We start from the raw sequence: 16097 nt of genomic DNA, 5'->3' as shown, positions 1-16097 counted from the left end.
CTTGTGCTACGCCAGATACTAACCTAGCAGCATCTCCAATTGGCCTAGCACAAGCTGCCTGGACATCGATAGTATGAGCTTAGGGCCGGCAATGTTTCCGCTGCCTGTCCGGGTGAAGAGAGATCAATGCCGGTCGTTTGTTTCGGGGACGGTTGGAGATGATGGAAGAGGTAAAAATGGCACCTCTGAACCTAACCTCAACTGCACTACAAATTTGTAGCGTGCCTGCCTTGACAGCCTGGAGGTTTTGTTACCGGGCAGGCAGCGGATGCGGTACTTGTCGTAGGAGCAGAAACCTCTAGGTCTTCTTTGTGACTCGTATCTTTGCCCATCCTCTTCTCTAACCCGCATGCATTAGCACACCTCCTCAGTGCCTTACTTGTACCCAAGGAAGGCGTCTTGTAATTGTAGCTGTACCTTTAGGTACCTGTTCACCGAAGGTACACGTAGTCGTTCAACCTCTTGATAATCGGCTCCGAACTGGCGGTCTTGGTTGTCTTCACCTTCGTATAACGCTCTGCAACAGGTATAAGACACCAGGTGGGCATAGATCCTGCAGTCAGTTGGGTTCTCGACTCTCTTGCTGACATCGAATATGACAACATGAACGCTGTTTAACACCCCGATCCTAGACGGATTGATTGCTGTGAGTACGAGAAAACGTCATCGCCTGCCGCCGTCCTGCACCCGATGCAAATGCAAAGACGGCCATGCCGGAGCACTGATGCGACTGACCAACAGGTCCGGAAGACGATGCATGGTGACTGATTTGGATCCCTGGGTCTGTAATCCGTGGACGTTTCCCATCAGCACCAGTACGAATAACGGAGTTGGGTGTACAAGAACCAACATGCAGGTACCTACCTACCCCTACCAGCGAGAGAATCAGCCTCCTCTCGACCAAGTACAGTACCTTCTACTGCCAAACCCGGCAGCACCCAATTATAATGCTTACAAGTGCTAATGTTTGCTTGATCCCTGTGGCTGCTCCATCAATGCTATTTCTGCCGCTGCTTCTGCGAGATGCGTGACCCGTGCGTGGAAGCCCAAACTAGTAGGTGAACGAGGGCAGCGGAACGCGACCTGCAAGCATTCCTTCCATCCGTACTGGTACTTGAATACTTGGGATGCAAGTGTTCGTTCTCTCAAGCCGGGCTGGAGTTTAGTGCCATGAACGCAGCCATCATTCTTTGCAGTGCTATCTTTTGTACTTGTCGCCGATGTAGAGACTACCCAGCGCCTTGGAGAGCCGTCGATTCCCTTGGGTATTAGGTAGGGCGTTGGCTGCTATACGGCTCGACGGGGTGGCTTGCTTCCGCAACTCGCAACGCTACGGCTAGTACCTGGTACCTTACAGGTTTTGCCATTTTAGTACCGTTTGGCTCCAGCGCTCCGTAACTGTACCTGTACCTTAAGCCAGACCCCTGCAAGCCTCGCACCTGTACAGATTACAGGTGCTTGAAGAATCGTTTGTTGCTTGGGATCGAGAAAAGGATGGCAGCCATTTGATGCGGCTAAAATCAGCGATGTCCAGTCACAGCCCTCCGTCGTCTCTGGCATGAAACGGGTGGGATGCGATATTATTTACTGAGAAAAACACAGCCGTAAACGAAGGGAGCTTGAAAGACCTGTTGTTTCTGGCTTGCACGGGGCAGCTGCTGCACTGGACGCAAGGTAGCGGTACCTGCGATTCCCTGGCTGCACCTTTTTTCGCTTGTCGATGGCTGCAACAAGCGCCGGCGCAGATCGGTGCCAAACCGGCTGGCGCCCCCAAACTCCCCCAGGCCAGTCCCTACAAGCCCACTGTAGTGCCTGTATGGACACCCGTCCCTGTACCCGTACCCGTACCTGTACCTCTGCCCCATAGCCATGCCGGGGGGCTTTGCGCGACCCTTTTCCTCCCCTTTCGAGACCACCTTAATCCCCTCGAGTCTTTCGCAGTTCGCATTCCGCAGTCCGCTCTCTGCACTGCGCACCGCTCCAGCAGATCCTTCTGTTGCGCTGCGAATGCATTCGTTCGCCGGGTCGACCAGAGCTGGCAATCCAGTGCTGAGCTGTGGCGTTTGAATCGCTTGCGGGACCAGGAGCATCCTGGAAAACAATCGACGTCGAGGCATCGAAGCTCTGCAGCACCAAAGACCAAAGGGGCTCACGAAACCCCCCCTCCCACGGCGCCTTTTTTCCCCCAGTCCAATTTCACGACAATTCTTCTCCAGGTCGACCTCGCCCTTTTGTCGCCTTTCTTCTCCCTGAATTAAGCCATACGGCACAATCACTAGAAATAGGAGGCAGCGTCCTTGCCTGTGTCTCGGTGCGTACTTGTAGCTGTTTCACAGCTTTGGTGGCGGCAGCGATGCCACCTACCGTCAAACAGGCTCCATGCCCCTGTCCTGCGTGCCCCTACTGACTTTCTTGCAGCATTCAACGTGCCACGCGCCGTTCACCGACTGCACGTTCCTGAGCCGAGACGAAAAGGAAAATAAAAAAATTTGGGTGTTGGCACAGGAGACAGAGACAAGCCAAACCAAAGTGCAAGGCCACTGAGGGGCTGCAACTGCACATTTGTCGAAGCATCAATCGCCGTGTCTGACGGTAAGGGGGTTGAACTATTGACATGACATGGAGGGCTCATCGACTCCCCTGGCGGAATACTTCTGGATCGCCGGCATAGAGGCGGTGATTTACGATGAGTCCTTGCCGCCAGTGACCCATTCCACCGAGACGACTACCATCGTCGAGGATGGAGAGCCCGAGGATGAGGAGGACGCTGCTAGCAATCACACCAAGCCAAGCGCCGCTCGCCACTCTCGCCAGAATTCTGCCAACCGCTTCTCCAAGCTCTCTTTGGACGGCCGAAATTCCGTTCAGACCATCGAGGAGGATGATGGCAACACAAGGAGCAACAGGAGCAGTGCCACTATAAAGGCCAAGCCAGGCATTGGCAATGGCAGCGGCATCCCTAACGGGGATGGCATCAACAATGGCGGTTCGATGGGCGAATTCTTGGGCCTTATGGGAGACTTTGATTTCGACAAGGCACTTCTCAAGTTCGCCGCAGAGAGGGAGAACTTCCTTGAGGATCTCTCCTTCAGTGCTGGCGCGAAAACACAGGCACGAGCGCCCATGGTAAACCCTCGGGCTGAGCGCATTCGTGCCGACGAGGCTGAACCCAGCGGAAGGGTCAGTCCTCTGAGGAGCATTAAGGGTAGCATCCGCCGCAAGATCAGCTTTAGGGATATGAACAGCCTGCGGAAGCAGCCCAGCGTTGCCAGACCCATGTCACAAAGAGCTCGTGAGTGCCTTTCCCTTTCCCTTTCTCCCCTGCCGTGTATAACTTGAAGATCATGCCTAACTAAGACTCTGTCATAGCTTCAATAAGGACCACGAGACGACTTAGTAACTACAACTCGGTGATCCCCCCTCCCGAGCCTTTGAATACCGATCCCGATATGCATCCCCTCAAGAGACGCTTCGAGCCTATGCTCCTGGACCGGTACCCACCCAAGACTGCTACCGACGAGGTCGCTCGACGAGGAAAGTTCCCCGATTATGTGCCCATGTTCGCCTTCCCCAATGATGTTCAGATTGTCTCGTCCGATGATCGGCCGAGGTCTACCTGGCACGGCTTCACAATGACATCCGACGACAATTCCAAGTTGTACGGTATTACACTCATTGTGTGGACAGCACTACCTGCCGATGTGGCCGAGGTGGTGGAGAACAAATGCGAGGACTGGCGACAGAGCCACATGTCCAACGAGGAGCGGGAGCTGGCCGCAAGCCTGGGTGTGCGCCTCGCCAGCGAGCGATCGCACTTGTCGCAGCTCTTGGCTAAACTTGGGACAATTCCCTCAGGCACCCCAGCCCGCGATAGGCTCGAGGATGAGATCGGCGGTGTCGAGGAAAAGATTACCCTCATGACGGACATGCTTAGGCCCCTGAGACACGGTGCGGCCTCCAGAATTGAGGGCCTTACAACTGGCGAGACAGGTCTCTGGGCCCCACGCGCGTATGGTATTCTGGGCAGAGATCCTGCAAACATGGCATTCTGGAAAGAATGGCTCAAGGCGATAGTTGTTCCCATGACCGACGGTGCCGTCCTCAGGATCCCTCCAAGCTCTCCCAAGGTCGGCCGATGGCAACCTTTGGAGCAGTATGTCGTCAATCTGTGTACTGAAGCTTTTAGCCCACTGGGCTCCAAGACTCAAGTCGAGATTGGCGTACGGGAACTGCGCCTCTTCTCCCGCAAAGAAGCGGCAAACGAGATTCCCGGCTCCAGGACCATTGATATCTACGCTCTATTCAGATGTCTCTCCCTTGAGAACATTGTCGCTCTGTTTGAATACGCCATGTCCGAATCTCGCATCATCTTCCTCTCCTCTCACACCAGCATGCTGCACTTGGCCTGCCATGCTCTCGCAAACCTTTTGTACCCTCTAAAATGGGCAAGCATCTTTATTCCTATCCTGCCCGCCAGGTTGATCTCTGCTCTTGATGCTCCTTGCCCATATATTGTTGGCGTGGAACGCCGTTATGAGCGAATTGATCTCCCTGATGATGATTATGTCCTAGTTGATCTTGACAAGGACACTATCGATGCTACGTCGCAGCCTAACCGTTTACCTCGACAGCATCGTAGGAAGCTGATGTCTTTGCTGCAGGTTGCGGCTCCGCACAAGCTTCGATACGGTGTTACCACAGGGCCTCCCCCTTACGCAATGGAGGCTTTCCCGTATGATTCCTTCTCATCGGAAAACGCATCTCTGTTCACAAGCGTTGCTCCGCCGTCGACTCTCGGCAAATGGGTGTCTCAGAATTCGTCTAGCTTCGCGGATCCCGACCCCCCAACTGAGCTATTACCTCCAGTCTTTAACGGATTTTCTGTGTCTATGGTGGACACAGGTAAATCTGATCGACCAGGGACGAGCAAGTCGAATCACACCAGCCCTCAATCCTCCGTATCCCCAGTCTCCATGAAATTCCCTCCCATGCCGTCTACTCCGGTCTCGCGCAGTGATTCGGGCTTCGCCTTGACCGCGACACTTCGGGAGAAGCGATCTGGGCATTTTGGAGAAGACAAGGGCCGACGAAGCTCCTCTTTTGGCGTCGACAAGTACCAGCCCGTCCACCGGCCTAGCCTCCCCTTCCTGAACGGCCATCAGACAAACCTATCCATCTCAACTTTGGATTCTCAGTCGTCTTTTGGAGGAGGTTACGCTCCATCGACGTACGCAGCCTCGACTTTGGCGGCCTCAACTATTATGCCCAACATGCAGATTCAGCCAGTCAGTAACACTGATACGACGGTCTGGGTAGAGGGACACTGCTTCAACTGGAACCCCAAGGACACCGCATCGGTCTGCACGATTTGCGAAGAGAGGTCCGAAGGCGATGGATTCTACAAGTGCGGTGCCTGTAAGACCGTGGCCCACGGTAGATGCCTGGGCTTCGTATCCCTGGTGTGTACCGAGGCTTTCCACGCCGACCGTGTCCGAGCGGCGTTTGTGCGTTGCCTTGCAAGCTTGTTGTACACATACCGCAAATACCTGGGCAAGCCCTCAAAGCAACAGAAGAATGGTGGCCAGTTGTATGCCTTTGACATGGATGGGTTCATCAAGAGTCTCCCTTACGATCAGCAAGAGTATGTTACAATGATGCGGGAGACGCAAGGTATGTTTTTTGCTCTATTCTTTTACGTTGTCACGGCAGCTGCTAATCAAGTTCCACAGCATTCAACGAATTTATCCATGACAGAGAAATCAAGCTTGCCTCTGAGCCTGAAATTCGGCTCTTTGACGAGATCATTATGGCTAAGAAGGCCCGTGGACGCACCGGCCTGCCTTCGAGCTTGTCCCGGCTGTCTACGCTTCGCGGTAACAGCGGTACCAATTCATGGGGGCTCTCGCCGTCCGGCCGTAGTGGCAGCAGCGCATCCAGCAGCGGCAGCAACGGCAAGATTCCCCCTTATCTTAGCGATACTTCAGAGCACATATGGCGCACAGCCTCTGTGCCTCTGCCCAAGGGCAACTTCCCGGGCGAATATCACAGCATCGTGACTCGGATGCCGGCTCGCCTTGACAGATCGCTCATGCGTGAGCCTCGCACCATCCAGGGCGTTCCCCGTGTTGAGCCACGTGGTCCCAAGGGAGTTGCTCGAAAGCAAGTTCCGAACATGCTGGGCGGCACGCCTCTATGAGATCCCCTTTTCTTTCTTGGCTTTTTTTAACAAAGTGAAAAGGAAAGAGTGGACGAACTTTGCATTGAAAAGGAGAGTGAGAGAAAAACGGCGATGTGGATGAGAAGCAAGATAAAAACTTCAAATGTATAATAAAATCACTACGCATCGATGTAATCTATTGTCGAAAGTCACAACATACTCGCGAATGGGGGGAAGAAAGGAGGAAAGAAGGGGTCAAAGAGATTATTTTTTTTCAGCTGTAAAAAAAAAGGGCATGCATGCATGGAATTTTTTCATATTAGGTGAAGGAGAGAGGCATACGATGGCATATAAAAAACCAAGTTTGTGTTGGTTTTTTTCTTTCTTTGAACTGGTTGACCTAAACGGGATGGGAAGCTCGTTTTCTTTTTTTTTAGAACAAGCAATTTTTTTTTCTGGCAAGGGAGCTCTTTGTTAATTGGACTATTTTGATTTGATCTTCTTGACCGTCTTTCACGGATTTGTGTTGTGTTTGCCTGTGCACTCAACTTGCTGACCTCTTGATATTGACATATAGATGGCTCATACACACAAACAGTGAACAGAATTGAGTCCATTACCTAAGAATGGATAAATCGTATAGACAGTAGCAAAGTTGGCTGAACCATAATAGCTAAATAAATACAAAAACAGTCGACCAGAAAGCTATTCACGCCGCATCTGACTAGATAAACAAGCTTGGGGTTCAAACACGAACGATACAGAGTCCTTCTCCCCAAGTCTGAGAACACACAACTCTCCGTTCGAGTCTGGTAACAATCTGGTAAAAGTACGTGGCTGAACAAGCAACAACCTACAACCTGGCGTATTTTGATACACTTCATTTTCCCACTTTGATGACATCCGCCCTGATATCCTCCCAGCCAACATTCTTCAAAATTTGACTCACCTGGTTTTGGTAACTAAGATGGCCTCGAGGAAGGTTACGCACTCTGTAGTTCTCGACACCATCTGCCCCTTGGATTTCCTGCAAGCCAGCGACACCGAATTGAATATTGGAGGTTCGATATAGAAACCCCAGGATATAGTCGTGCTCTGAGTAGACGTTGATCAAGCGACCGCACACAACGCTCTTGAGCGTCAGCCACACTCGACTTTCCGATGGCGCTGGGGTACCCATCAGTATGACTGAGTCGACAATTCCAAATTGTCGGCGCTCTGCCAACACCATGAGGCATGCGTATATGGCTCGGGCCCCAAGACTGTATCCAACCAATGAAACTGGCCTGTCTCCCTGGAACTTTTGTCGCATAATGGCGTCAGCAAGGACAGCACCAGCCTTCTCTGCTCTTACCATTCCAACACTCCAAGAATTGTCCATAATCTTGCTCGATCTTAGCAGCTTAACTGGCCAGGTGGAATCGATGAGGCTTGAGAAGACTGCACATTAACGTCAATATTGAGAGTTAATATTCTGTTAAATCAGCCCAGTTCCACTTACCTGTGCGAGCTTTAATCTCTTTTTGCCCATCCATCCAAGCACTGCTCTTTACCACCTCCTCGAGAGAGTTGCCAAGATTGGTAAGAGCTGCAACTTCCCATCGTGTGACAAAAGACTCCGTAAAGCGGCCAAGACACCGCCAGTTTTTTGTGGCGTCTTCATCTTCGAGAAGAAATCCGCTCAGAGCAATTGTAAGGCAGAGCCTACGATGCTCCGCAGGGATCTCTCGAGCATCGCGATACTCGGAGCCTTCCACACCATGAAGAGGGATGAATGCAAAGTCTTGAATCTCGCGGGCAAAAATCTCCATCATCTTGGCCGTCGGTTTCGAAGCATTTATACCGAAAAGGGCTCCCATCGCAGTTGCGTTTTCTGCCATTGTACCCAAAAGGCTTGCAGCGGCAGAGCAGGTGATGCCAAGGCCCTCATGTGCGGTACCAATACCGACGTCAATAAGGGGGGCAGCAAGCTTTGGAGCAGCAAGCTTTCCCGGATGGCCTCCCAATCCAACTTTCCAACGCCGTGCGCTCTTCGATTCCTCAGACTTTTGGTTGATAGCATCCTCCGGAGAAAGATCAAGGGCCGCCTTGGCTTGATCCGCCTTGGCTTGGTCAAGAGCTGCCTTGGCCAATCCTTGAGCAAGGCGCAGTTCTTCCTCTTGATACACCTTGAATGGGAGATTCAAGGAAGTTGTGAGGCCTAGAAGGAGCTGTCTCGAATTTGCCGTGTACTCTTGCATGGATAACATAATAAAGAAGACGATCTGCAGCAGCGATTTGCGCTTGTTCATATCCAGAGTCCATAATGCATTCGGAATAGGGGGGTGACGAGCAGCCAAATCACGATCCGCATAGTTCGAGGGTGCACGAGGCGGTCCTACAAGATCGTTAGTTTGCAAAATTTCTCTCCACGTATAGTTGGAGAAGGATGGGAAGCTAGGAGAGATTCATCAAACCTGTTGCTAGAGTCTGGGAGCGTATTATTCCCCCACCACGGCCGCCTACACTTCCGCCTCGCCCGCGAGGTGCTCCTCTCAGTCCGCGACCACGGCCACGAGAACTTCCTTGGAAGCATTGCTGATCATTCACAGCAACATTTTTGACCCGTAGCAAAACAATTGATTGCCATTTGTCAAAGAAGCCTAAGGCTTCCTTTTTCAACTCGCGTAGCTGTGGAGTCATAGCCTGCTTTTCTTCTTTTTCGATGATTTCTCGAGCCTTGTCATAAGGATTCGATGAATTGGCGTGTATCAAGCCCATTAGAGAATGGGAATGGGATGTCGACCTATTCTGTTTGTGATGCAACAAGGGGAGCAAAAGCCACTTGTGATGATCGTGGTCGCCTTGGATGGGGGCAACGGGAGGAGAGTCAAAGATGTTGCTAATATCTCTGGCCATTCTCTCTGTAATAGCCTTGACCAAAGTCTCCAAGTCATTTCTCTCAGCTATTGAGATAATACCGGTCAGGTCGACTGCGCGACGTTGGCTATGATTGCCGCCTCCGCGTCCCCGAGCCATGATCAACGTTCTGATTCGCCTGAGCAGGACTTTTCTTTAAGAGAATGAAGTATCGTGCCGTGTCGAAATTCAGTGTCTAATTCTTGAGAGCCCTCTTCTTAGAGAATGATCGGTTGATTCGATCGCCCGTCAACGTTGAGAGACTGGCCTACTGAGGTCTGAAGGCGGGATGCAGATCTCTGGCAGACAAGCTCCTGAGCAATTGAGTAGTGGATATTGAGATTCGGGGTGAATGCCAGTGAGGATGGCTGGACGAGATATCGATTCGTGATGACGGTGGAAATAGCAATCAAAGAGGCCAAATTCTGCGAGAGGGTATGAAGCTGTGATGTGTCCGAAGAAGTAACAGGCATATCAACCCGGTGATAGAGAAGGGGGGTCAATATTGGTGGATGTGCGAGTTGAGAGAAGAAGAGAGGAGAGAAGAAGAATCAGGAGAGGGAAGAAACGAGAAGAAGGAATGGAGATGAAACAAACAGAATCTGAACAGAAGGTGAACCGAAAAGGCCGTGGGAAGGAACGCTGGTGAATTTGGGACTGGCCGGCAGGCACCTGGCGGCCAGTCGTTGCTTCCGAAACGGAGGGCAGGAGCAGATTCATGCATGCAAGTCATTGAGGGAAGGAGCAGAATGGAGAAGAGAGAGAATAGAAGAGAGAGAAGGAGGTAGAAACAAAAAAGAAAGAGGGAAGAAGAGGGAAGGAAGGAAGATGGAAGGAAAGAAAGAAAGATAGAAAAGAGGAACAACTGATAAAACGATTGTCTTCTCAATGCACCGTAATACAGGAGATAAAGGTCGGTCTACAGTAAAAGGAGCTAAGGGCAGCAAATAAACACAGCCGCAGGGAAATATGGGAGGGTAAAATAAAGGGCAAACAAAGGCGAAGTCACTGCATCACGTACGGTTGCGGGATGTAAAAAGACCATGAAACGGCTTCACTTCCCTTTGTACTCTGGACCAACACACTACTATACTTAGTACCTTAGATAATAAACAGCAGCAATACAGATCCAACAGCAATACTATTAATAAAGAAGGACAACAAAAGACAAAACTCACCAAGCTAACAGCAATCCAATCGCGGGCGGAGGACAAAGGCAAAAAGACGAGAAGACCGCACGATAGTGGCAAGGCGAAGCTGCCAGAGCACCGGCTATCCAAGAATCCGCATGGCGTCTGCACCGGCTCCGCGTCCCGTGCTGGCCACTGCATGTTAGGAGCCGTCGCCTTATTCTGCGTGGCTGAGCGATAAGTTACTCCCGTGCGTGTTTCGATGAAGTGCCGAATCTATGAGTGGGAAGAGAAGGGGGGAAAGACTGGATGAAAGAGAAGAGGACAAAGAAGTGAAAGGTATAAGAAAAAGGAGGATAACAAAAGGACCCAGGGTGAGGCCGATAGGGGCATTTTAATCGGCATTTTGAGGCTGAACCGAGGGAGCTGCTGGATCGAGACTCCTAGCAAACAAAATCAATATCTCTTCCATGTCTGTTGAGTATGTATATATCCGCTGCATAGGAATACTGCCGCCCCAACAATACTATGCCGCCAGCCAGGGCATCAAGTTAAGCTTACTCGCGACCACCCGCGTCTAAGAGATGAGAGATGTGTCGCTGGCATATCGTAGCATTGAAATCTTTCTCTCTCTCTCTCGCTGAAAGACATCGACCTGTCAACGCACTAGACGGGCAAGGCAATCAAGCTTTGGTCTGACAACGGGACACATCAAAGGTGGCACAGACACGACAGCTATCCGTCCACAAACATGACGGAAACGAATCTATCTTATCATTACTCTGTTTGTTAACCCGAGTTCTTGGGTACTAATGAAATAAAATATATACTTAATCTACAAAGGTTTGCTCAAAAGGTTAAACCTTACAAGCTGCCACAGGACTTGATCCAACAATGTCTTTAAAGTAGCCCCCCTTCATCGTCCCCCATTCGTATTGCCTAATGCGGTTGTAAATGTATATATGTTACACGGCCCAAGCCACCTCATTCATGAAACCCATATTAATGCGTGTGTTGCACAGAAACCTCCATCGACTTGCGCCTTGGTCTGTGACACTAATTGCGAAGGAGGTGGCTTCATCAATCCCGCCTAGCCGGTACGCTTCGAGTTGCCTCTCAAACTTTGGCTGAATAAGGCGGCCAGACAAGGGTATGCGCCCTCGTGGAATATTCTCTGCGCATAGGCATCAGGAGCACCATGTTCCACCGCAGCTCACAGCGCAGTCAAAGGGCATGGCGTCTGTGGTCCGCAAGTAGTCAACTATGATATGCAATATCATCGCACAAAAGTAGCTACTGCTGGTGTAAGTCTTTGCCTCAACACGGCTAGATCTCTTGCTCAATGAAACTGTGATTGTAATTGGCGTGGCTCATTCGCCTAGCTCATGATACCTTGAGTGGGCGGAAAGCGCAAACGAAGGAATAGAATGACCGCAGGTAGCGCATATTGAATTGTCTGTAGCCTCCCAGGAAATGCCAGTGTCAGAATCAGAATCTTCCAGCACAAGGCTCTCCGGTTCATTTTCCATATTTTGGTCATCCTCGTCAATAACCTCGGAGGTAATTTTCCATGGGGCAAGCACTTCATCTTGCCTCTTAAACATGGTTGCAATGTCCCGTCCCGCTCCCATCTTGTCGCCAGTAGCTCCGGCAACCATGTTTGCGGCACAGATATTAATCAGCTGCAGATTCCACGTTTGACCCTTTTCATTCTGTAGGCGGCGAAGCAATGGTAGAAGCGCTTCTGCCACTAGTTGCTGGGCGATCTCATCGATGTCAGCCTTGAGATCAAACACAAAGCTTGGCAACGGTCCCGACCGAGACACGCGACTAAAGTCCCGAGACTGGGAGGCATCTGATTTTGGCCACGATCGAATCGAGAGGCGAAGCGTCCTTGGTCGAGCAATCCACTTGCGACTGCCTGGGATATCCGAGCCATCATCCAGGACAGAGAGATCTACCCTCATTCTGCGGATGAGAGAACAAGACAGCTTGTGAAGCTCTTCCGTTATTCTGGGCACCGTCTCAAGGCCCTTGTAGGTGTCTTCAATGCTAATCTGTGACGGTACATCGGTGGCTTCCTTGACTTCAGTAGGATCCACGCCGTGAAGAAACCCCCAAACTCGAGATCCGATGCCTTTTTCAGCCCCTGGGCCACCCAAAAGTGTTTCTAGGAAGGATGGCGTGACGGTTGGATGGAGACGAGCTTCCCCTGCAGTAACCAGAGAATCAAAGGGACCAAGGTCCTGATCGAGTTCCTTGGACAAGATATGGGCTTCCAAAAGGTGCGTGATCTTGGAGCCCATTCCTGGGATGGTGCGAAGCTTGTGTCCATCTACAAAGTTGACGATATCATCATCAGTCAATGCAAGAAGCGTTGTCTGATTCTGCGGCTTATTCTTGCTACCAACCAGCTTGCTCAGAAGCTTGTTTGTAGAGATGCCACAGGTCGATGTATAACCAAAGTCTTGCTCTAACTTGAGTCTCAAGTATTGGGCAAGATGGGATCCCAAGAGGTGTCTCAAATAGATGGGGCTCTCCAAATCCACACTATCAGGGGCGGCACCAACAACGCAGCCTGCAATGGAGGTTAAATCGCATGCAAAGCCCAGCTCGGGATCCTTTTTGGATAGGTAGAAGAAGGATTCAGCCATCGAGGCCCGGTTTAGACAGAACATGTTGTATTCGATAATGTCCGTCACGTCTGGTAGACCTGTTAGTATATGTAGATATTTACCGTGCACTCTTAGACGCACCCAAGAAGACCTCATCAAAGCCAAGGCGTTCGGCTTTGCCGTTCCAAGAGTGAGATCTTAGGAAGTTGAACAGTATTTTGCTCATGTCCCGAAACGGCGTCAGGTCCTCACCGTCGACAAGGACAAGATCGGGGCATATCTTCTTTGCCTCTGAGATGAGCATGAGCTTCTTGACATTGCGCCGCCTCGCATTGTAGTTGCACGTGGCCAATATGTTCTTCTGCTTGACGCCAAGCGGTTTTGATTTCAGAGCCGGGTTCTTTTGCTCGAACACTTGAGCGTAGAAGCAGTCATAGTCCTAACACGGGCCGAGTTTAGCAAGACATACATACATACTAGACATCTACCTTCTATTCACGGCAGAGTAGGGAGTAAGACGGACAAACTGCAGAATGATGCGGCCTTCCTGGCGTTTGGGCGGCTTCTTGACCCCCGAGCCGTCCATGGCATCATCTCGAGGGCAAAAAAGGGGACGTTGGCCCTCACGAGGCGAAGGGATTATTTACTAGCTAGAGAGCTAGAAGGCCTCTAAACAGGAGCTGTTGGATGATACGGATGGACATTGTACGGAAATGCACTGGAGGTGAATGCCGCTGACCAAGTGCCGCCAATTCACGGCCCACCCTGACTGAGCAAAGCATGGTAGGGGTTCAATTGCACCAATCAAAGCCCAGCGCGACAACTGAAAGATTGATGACAGTGGAGGTTCTAACCCATGGATCAAATCATGGATGGCTTCAGCGCCCTTCCGCTGCTAGGGGTCTCACTAACCTGGAATGCCAGCACGCCGGTGCCGGCCCAAAAGTTGCCCCTCCATCCGCTAGCACTTCAGAACCCTTCGATTGGCGTGGGGTTCGTTCGAGTCACAACCAAGATTCTGCTGATCTGACTTACATCTTACTGCCCCATCATCAACTCTGCAGACATTCCATGCGCCCATCTTCAACACTGCTTTGAGATTCTCAGCACGAGGCCTGGCGCTCTTCCTGTAGACGCTCCTCTTCTCTTCTATCTCTTTCTCTATCTTCTCAGTTTTCGCATCGTTACCATACATACCCCCTCGCAATGGCACATGTGGTAAGCTAGTCATCTTTTTTTTCTTACATGCTGATCAATTTTCTTCACTTCACCCAGAAGCCGCCCAGGTCGGCTCGCCACCCTCTTTACATGGCCTCAATGCGCTAATCTACTTTCCTGCGACTATAGAGAAGCTTCGTCCCGTCTCTCGACGCCGTCAGAGAGCTCCTCAACAAGCCCGCCAAGAGCGGCGCAAAGAAGCCCACGCTCGTGCCCGTCTATCGCCAAATCAGCTCCGACCTCATCACCCCCTCCGCCGCCTACCTCAAGGTCTCGGCGCACGCCAAATCCACCTCCTCCGCCTCCTCCACATACTCATTTCTCTTCGAATCGGCCGCCACCGAGCAGGTCGGCCGGTACAGCTTCGTCGGCGCCAACCCGCGCAAGATCCTCACCACCGGCCCGCTACACGGCGACGAGAAGGATCCGCTGCCGGCCCTTGAGGAGGAGCTGGCGAACCATGTTGTCGCACACGTTCCGGGCTTGAGGCTGCCTCCCATGGCGGGAGGAGCCGTTGGCTACGTTGGCTACGACTGCGTGCGATACTTTGAGCCCAAGACCTCACGGCCGATGGAGGACGTCTTGAAGATTCCCGAGTCTCTGTTCATGCTGTACGACACAATTGTGGCCTTTGACAAATTTTACGGCATCATCAAGGTCATTAGCTACGTCAAGGTTCCGGCGGACGGACAGACAGGCCTGGAAGCGGCGTACGACGATGCAAAGAAGACAATCGACGAACTGATAAACGTCCTCAACAGCCCCGAGATTCCCCTGCCCGAGCAAGGCCCCATCACGCTGGGACAGGAGTACAAGTCCAACATTGGCCGCGAAGGCTACGAAGGCCATGTCACCAAGCTAAAAGAGCACATCGTCATCGGCGACATCATCCAAGCCGTCCCCTCGCAGCGCTTCGCCCGCCCTACCAACCTCCACCCCTTCAACATCTACCGACACCTGCGGACCGTCAACCCCTCGCCGTACATGTTCTACATTGACTGCCAGGACTTCCAGATTGTCGGCGCCTCTCCCGAGCTGCTGGTCAAGTCAGAGGCCGGCAGGATAATCACCCACCCCATTGCCGGAACGGTCAAGCGAGGCCCAACACCAGAGGAGGACGAGCGCCTAGCCAACGAGCTGCGCAACTCTCTCAAAGACCGCGCTGAGCACGTCATGCTCGTCGACCTCGCCCGCAACGACGTCAACCGCGTGGGCGACCCATTCACCGTCCGTGTCGACCGCCTCATGGTCGTCGAGAAATTCAGCCATGTCCAGCATCTCGTCTCTCAGGTCTCCGGCGTCCTGCGCCCAGGCCAGACCCGGTTCGACGCCTTCCGGTCCATCTTCCCCGCCGGCACCGTCTCCGGCGCGCCAAAAGTCAAGGCGATGGAGCTCATCGCCGAGCTGGAGAAGGAGAAGCGCGGCGTGTATGCCGGAGCGGTGGGATACTTTGGCTACGGCGGAGTGGATGAGAATGGCGAAGACGTTGAGGGTGCCATGGACACTTGTATCGCTCTGCGGACCATGATGGTCAAGGAGGGCGTGGCGTATCTCCAAGCAGGTTCGTTTTTTGACTTTCCCCTTTCAATGATTTAAAAATAGCATAAGCAATAACTAACTTTTCAACTTTTGATAGGTGGCGGTATCGTATTCGACTCAGACGAGTACGAAGAGTGGCAAGAAACCATTAACAAGCTGGGTGCCAACATGCAGTGCATCGTCCAGGCCGAGGAGATATATTACGATCAGCAACAGGGCGCAAAGACGGCATGAAAAGTTATTTTAAGCAGAAAGACAAAATAAAACAGAATTTACATGTGTCTTATACAAGATGTGATTTGTAGACAGTGTGTATATGATCTACTAGGCAGTTAATGCCGTAGCAACAGGTGACTATCCTTGCTTATACTAATTCCTACGTATCCTCACACCGACCACTCTCTTCGATTGATATGAATATACACAGCCACATGATTTTAGTCACAAAGATGCAAAAGATGATTTTGTTTCGAATAATCGAAGCACGGTGATAGTATTCAAAGAATAGTAATATAACATGGTATAACAATATTTGAAATA

At 51.5% G+C, this 16097-nt stretch overlaps 4 protein-coding genes across 4 annotated transcripts; 2 read left to right on the top strand and 2 right to left on the bottom strand.

The window, feature by feature from the left end:
* Positions 1 to 2619: 2619 nt before the first annotated feature.
* Positions 2620 to 6196, top strand: T069G_07401 (DENN (AEX-3) domain-containing protein; the record flags this gene model as incomplete). The annotated part of the gene is made up of 4 exons (XM_056174611.1): positions 2620 to 3292; positions 3370 to 5504; positions 5586 to 5670; positions 5730 to 6196. The coding sequence occupies 4 exons, from the start codon at positions 2620 to 2622 to the stop codon at positions 6194 to 6196; spliced, it is 3360 nt and encodes a 1119-aa protein (XP_056028190.1).
* Positions 6197 to 7037: 841 nt separating this feature from the next.
* Positions 7038 to 9175, bottom strand: T069G_07400 (uncharacterized protein; the record flags this gene model as incomplete). Its single annotated transcript, XM_056174610.1, has 3 exons — positions 7038 to 7597; positions 7659 to 8534; positions 8614 to 9175. 3 exons carry the CDS (start codon positions 9173 to 9175, stop codon positions 7038 to 7040), a joined length of 1998 nt encoding a protein of 665 aa, XP_056028189.1.
* A 2380-nt stretch (positions 9176 to 11555) lies between these two features.
* T069G_07399 (impB/mucB/samB family domain-containing protein) lies at positions 11556 to 13386 on the bottom strand (the record flags this gene model as incomplete). Its single annotated transcript, XM_056174609.1, has 3 exons — positions 11556 to 12889; positions 12942 to 13239; positions 13324 to 13386. 3 exons carry the CDS (start codon positions 13384 to 13386, stop codon positions 11556 to 11558), a joined length of 1695 nt encoding a protein of 564 aa, XP_056028188.1.
* Positions 13387 to 14006: 620 nt separating this feature from the next.
* On the top strand, positions 14007 to 15791 carry T069G_07398 (chorismate binding enzyme domain-containing protein; the record flags this gene model as incomplete). The annotated part of the gene is made up of 3 exons (XM_056174608.1): positions 14007 to 14018; positions 14148 to 15579; positions 15655 to 15791. The coding sequence occupies 3 exons, from the start codon at positions 14007 to 14009 to the stop codon at positions 15789 to 15791; spliced, it is 1581 nt and encodes a 526-aa protein (XP_056028187.1).
* Positions 15792 to 16097: the final 306 nt, after the last annotated feature.

This window comes from Trichoderma breve, chromosome 4, assembly GCF_028502605.1.
Source record: "Trichoderma breve strain T069 chromosome 4, whole genome shotgun sequence".
In the NCBI taxonomy this organism is placed as follows: domain Eukaryota; kingdom Fungi; phylum Ascomycota; class Sordariomycetes; order Hypocreales; family Hypocreaceae; genus Trichoderma; species Trichoderma breve.
The sequence above is the reverse complement of the archived record's forward strand: the minus strand, read 5'-3'. Positions and strand labels throughout refer to the sequence as shown.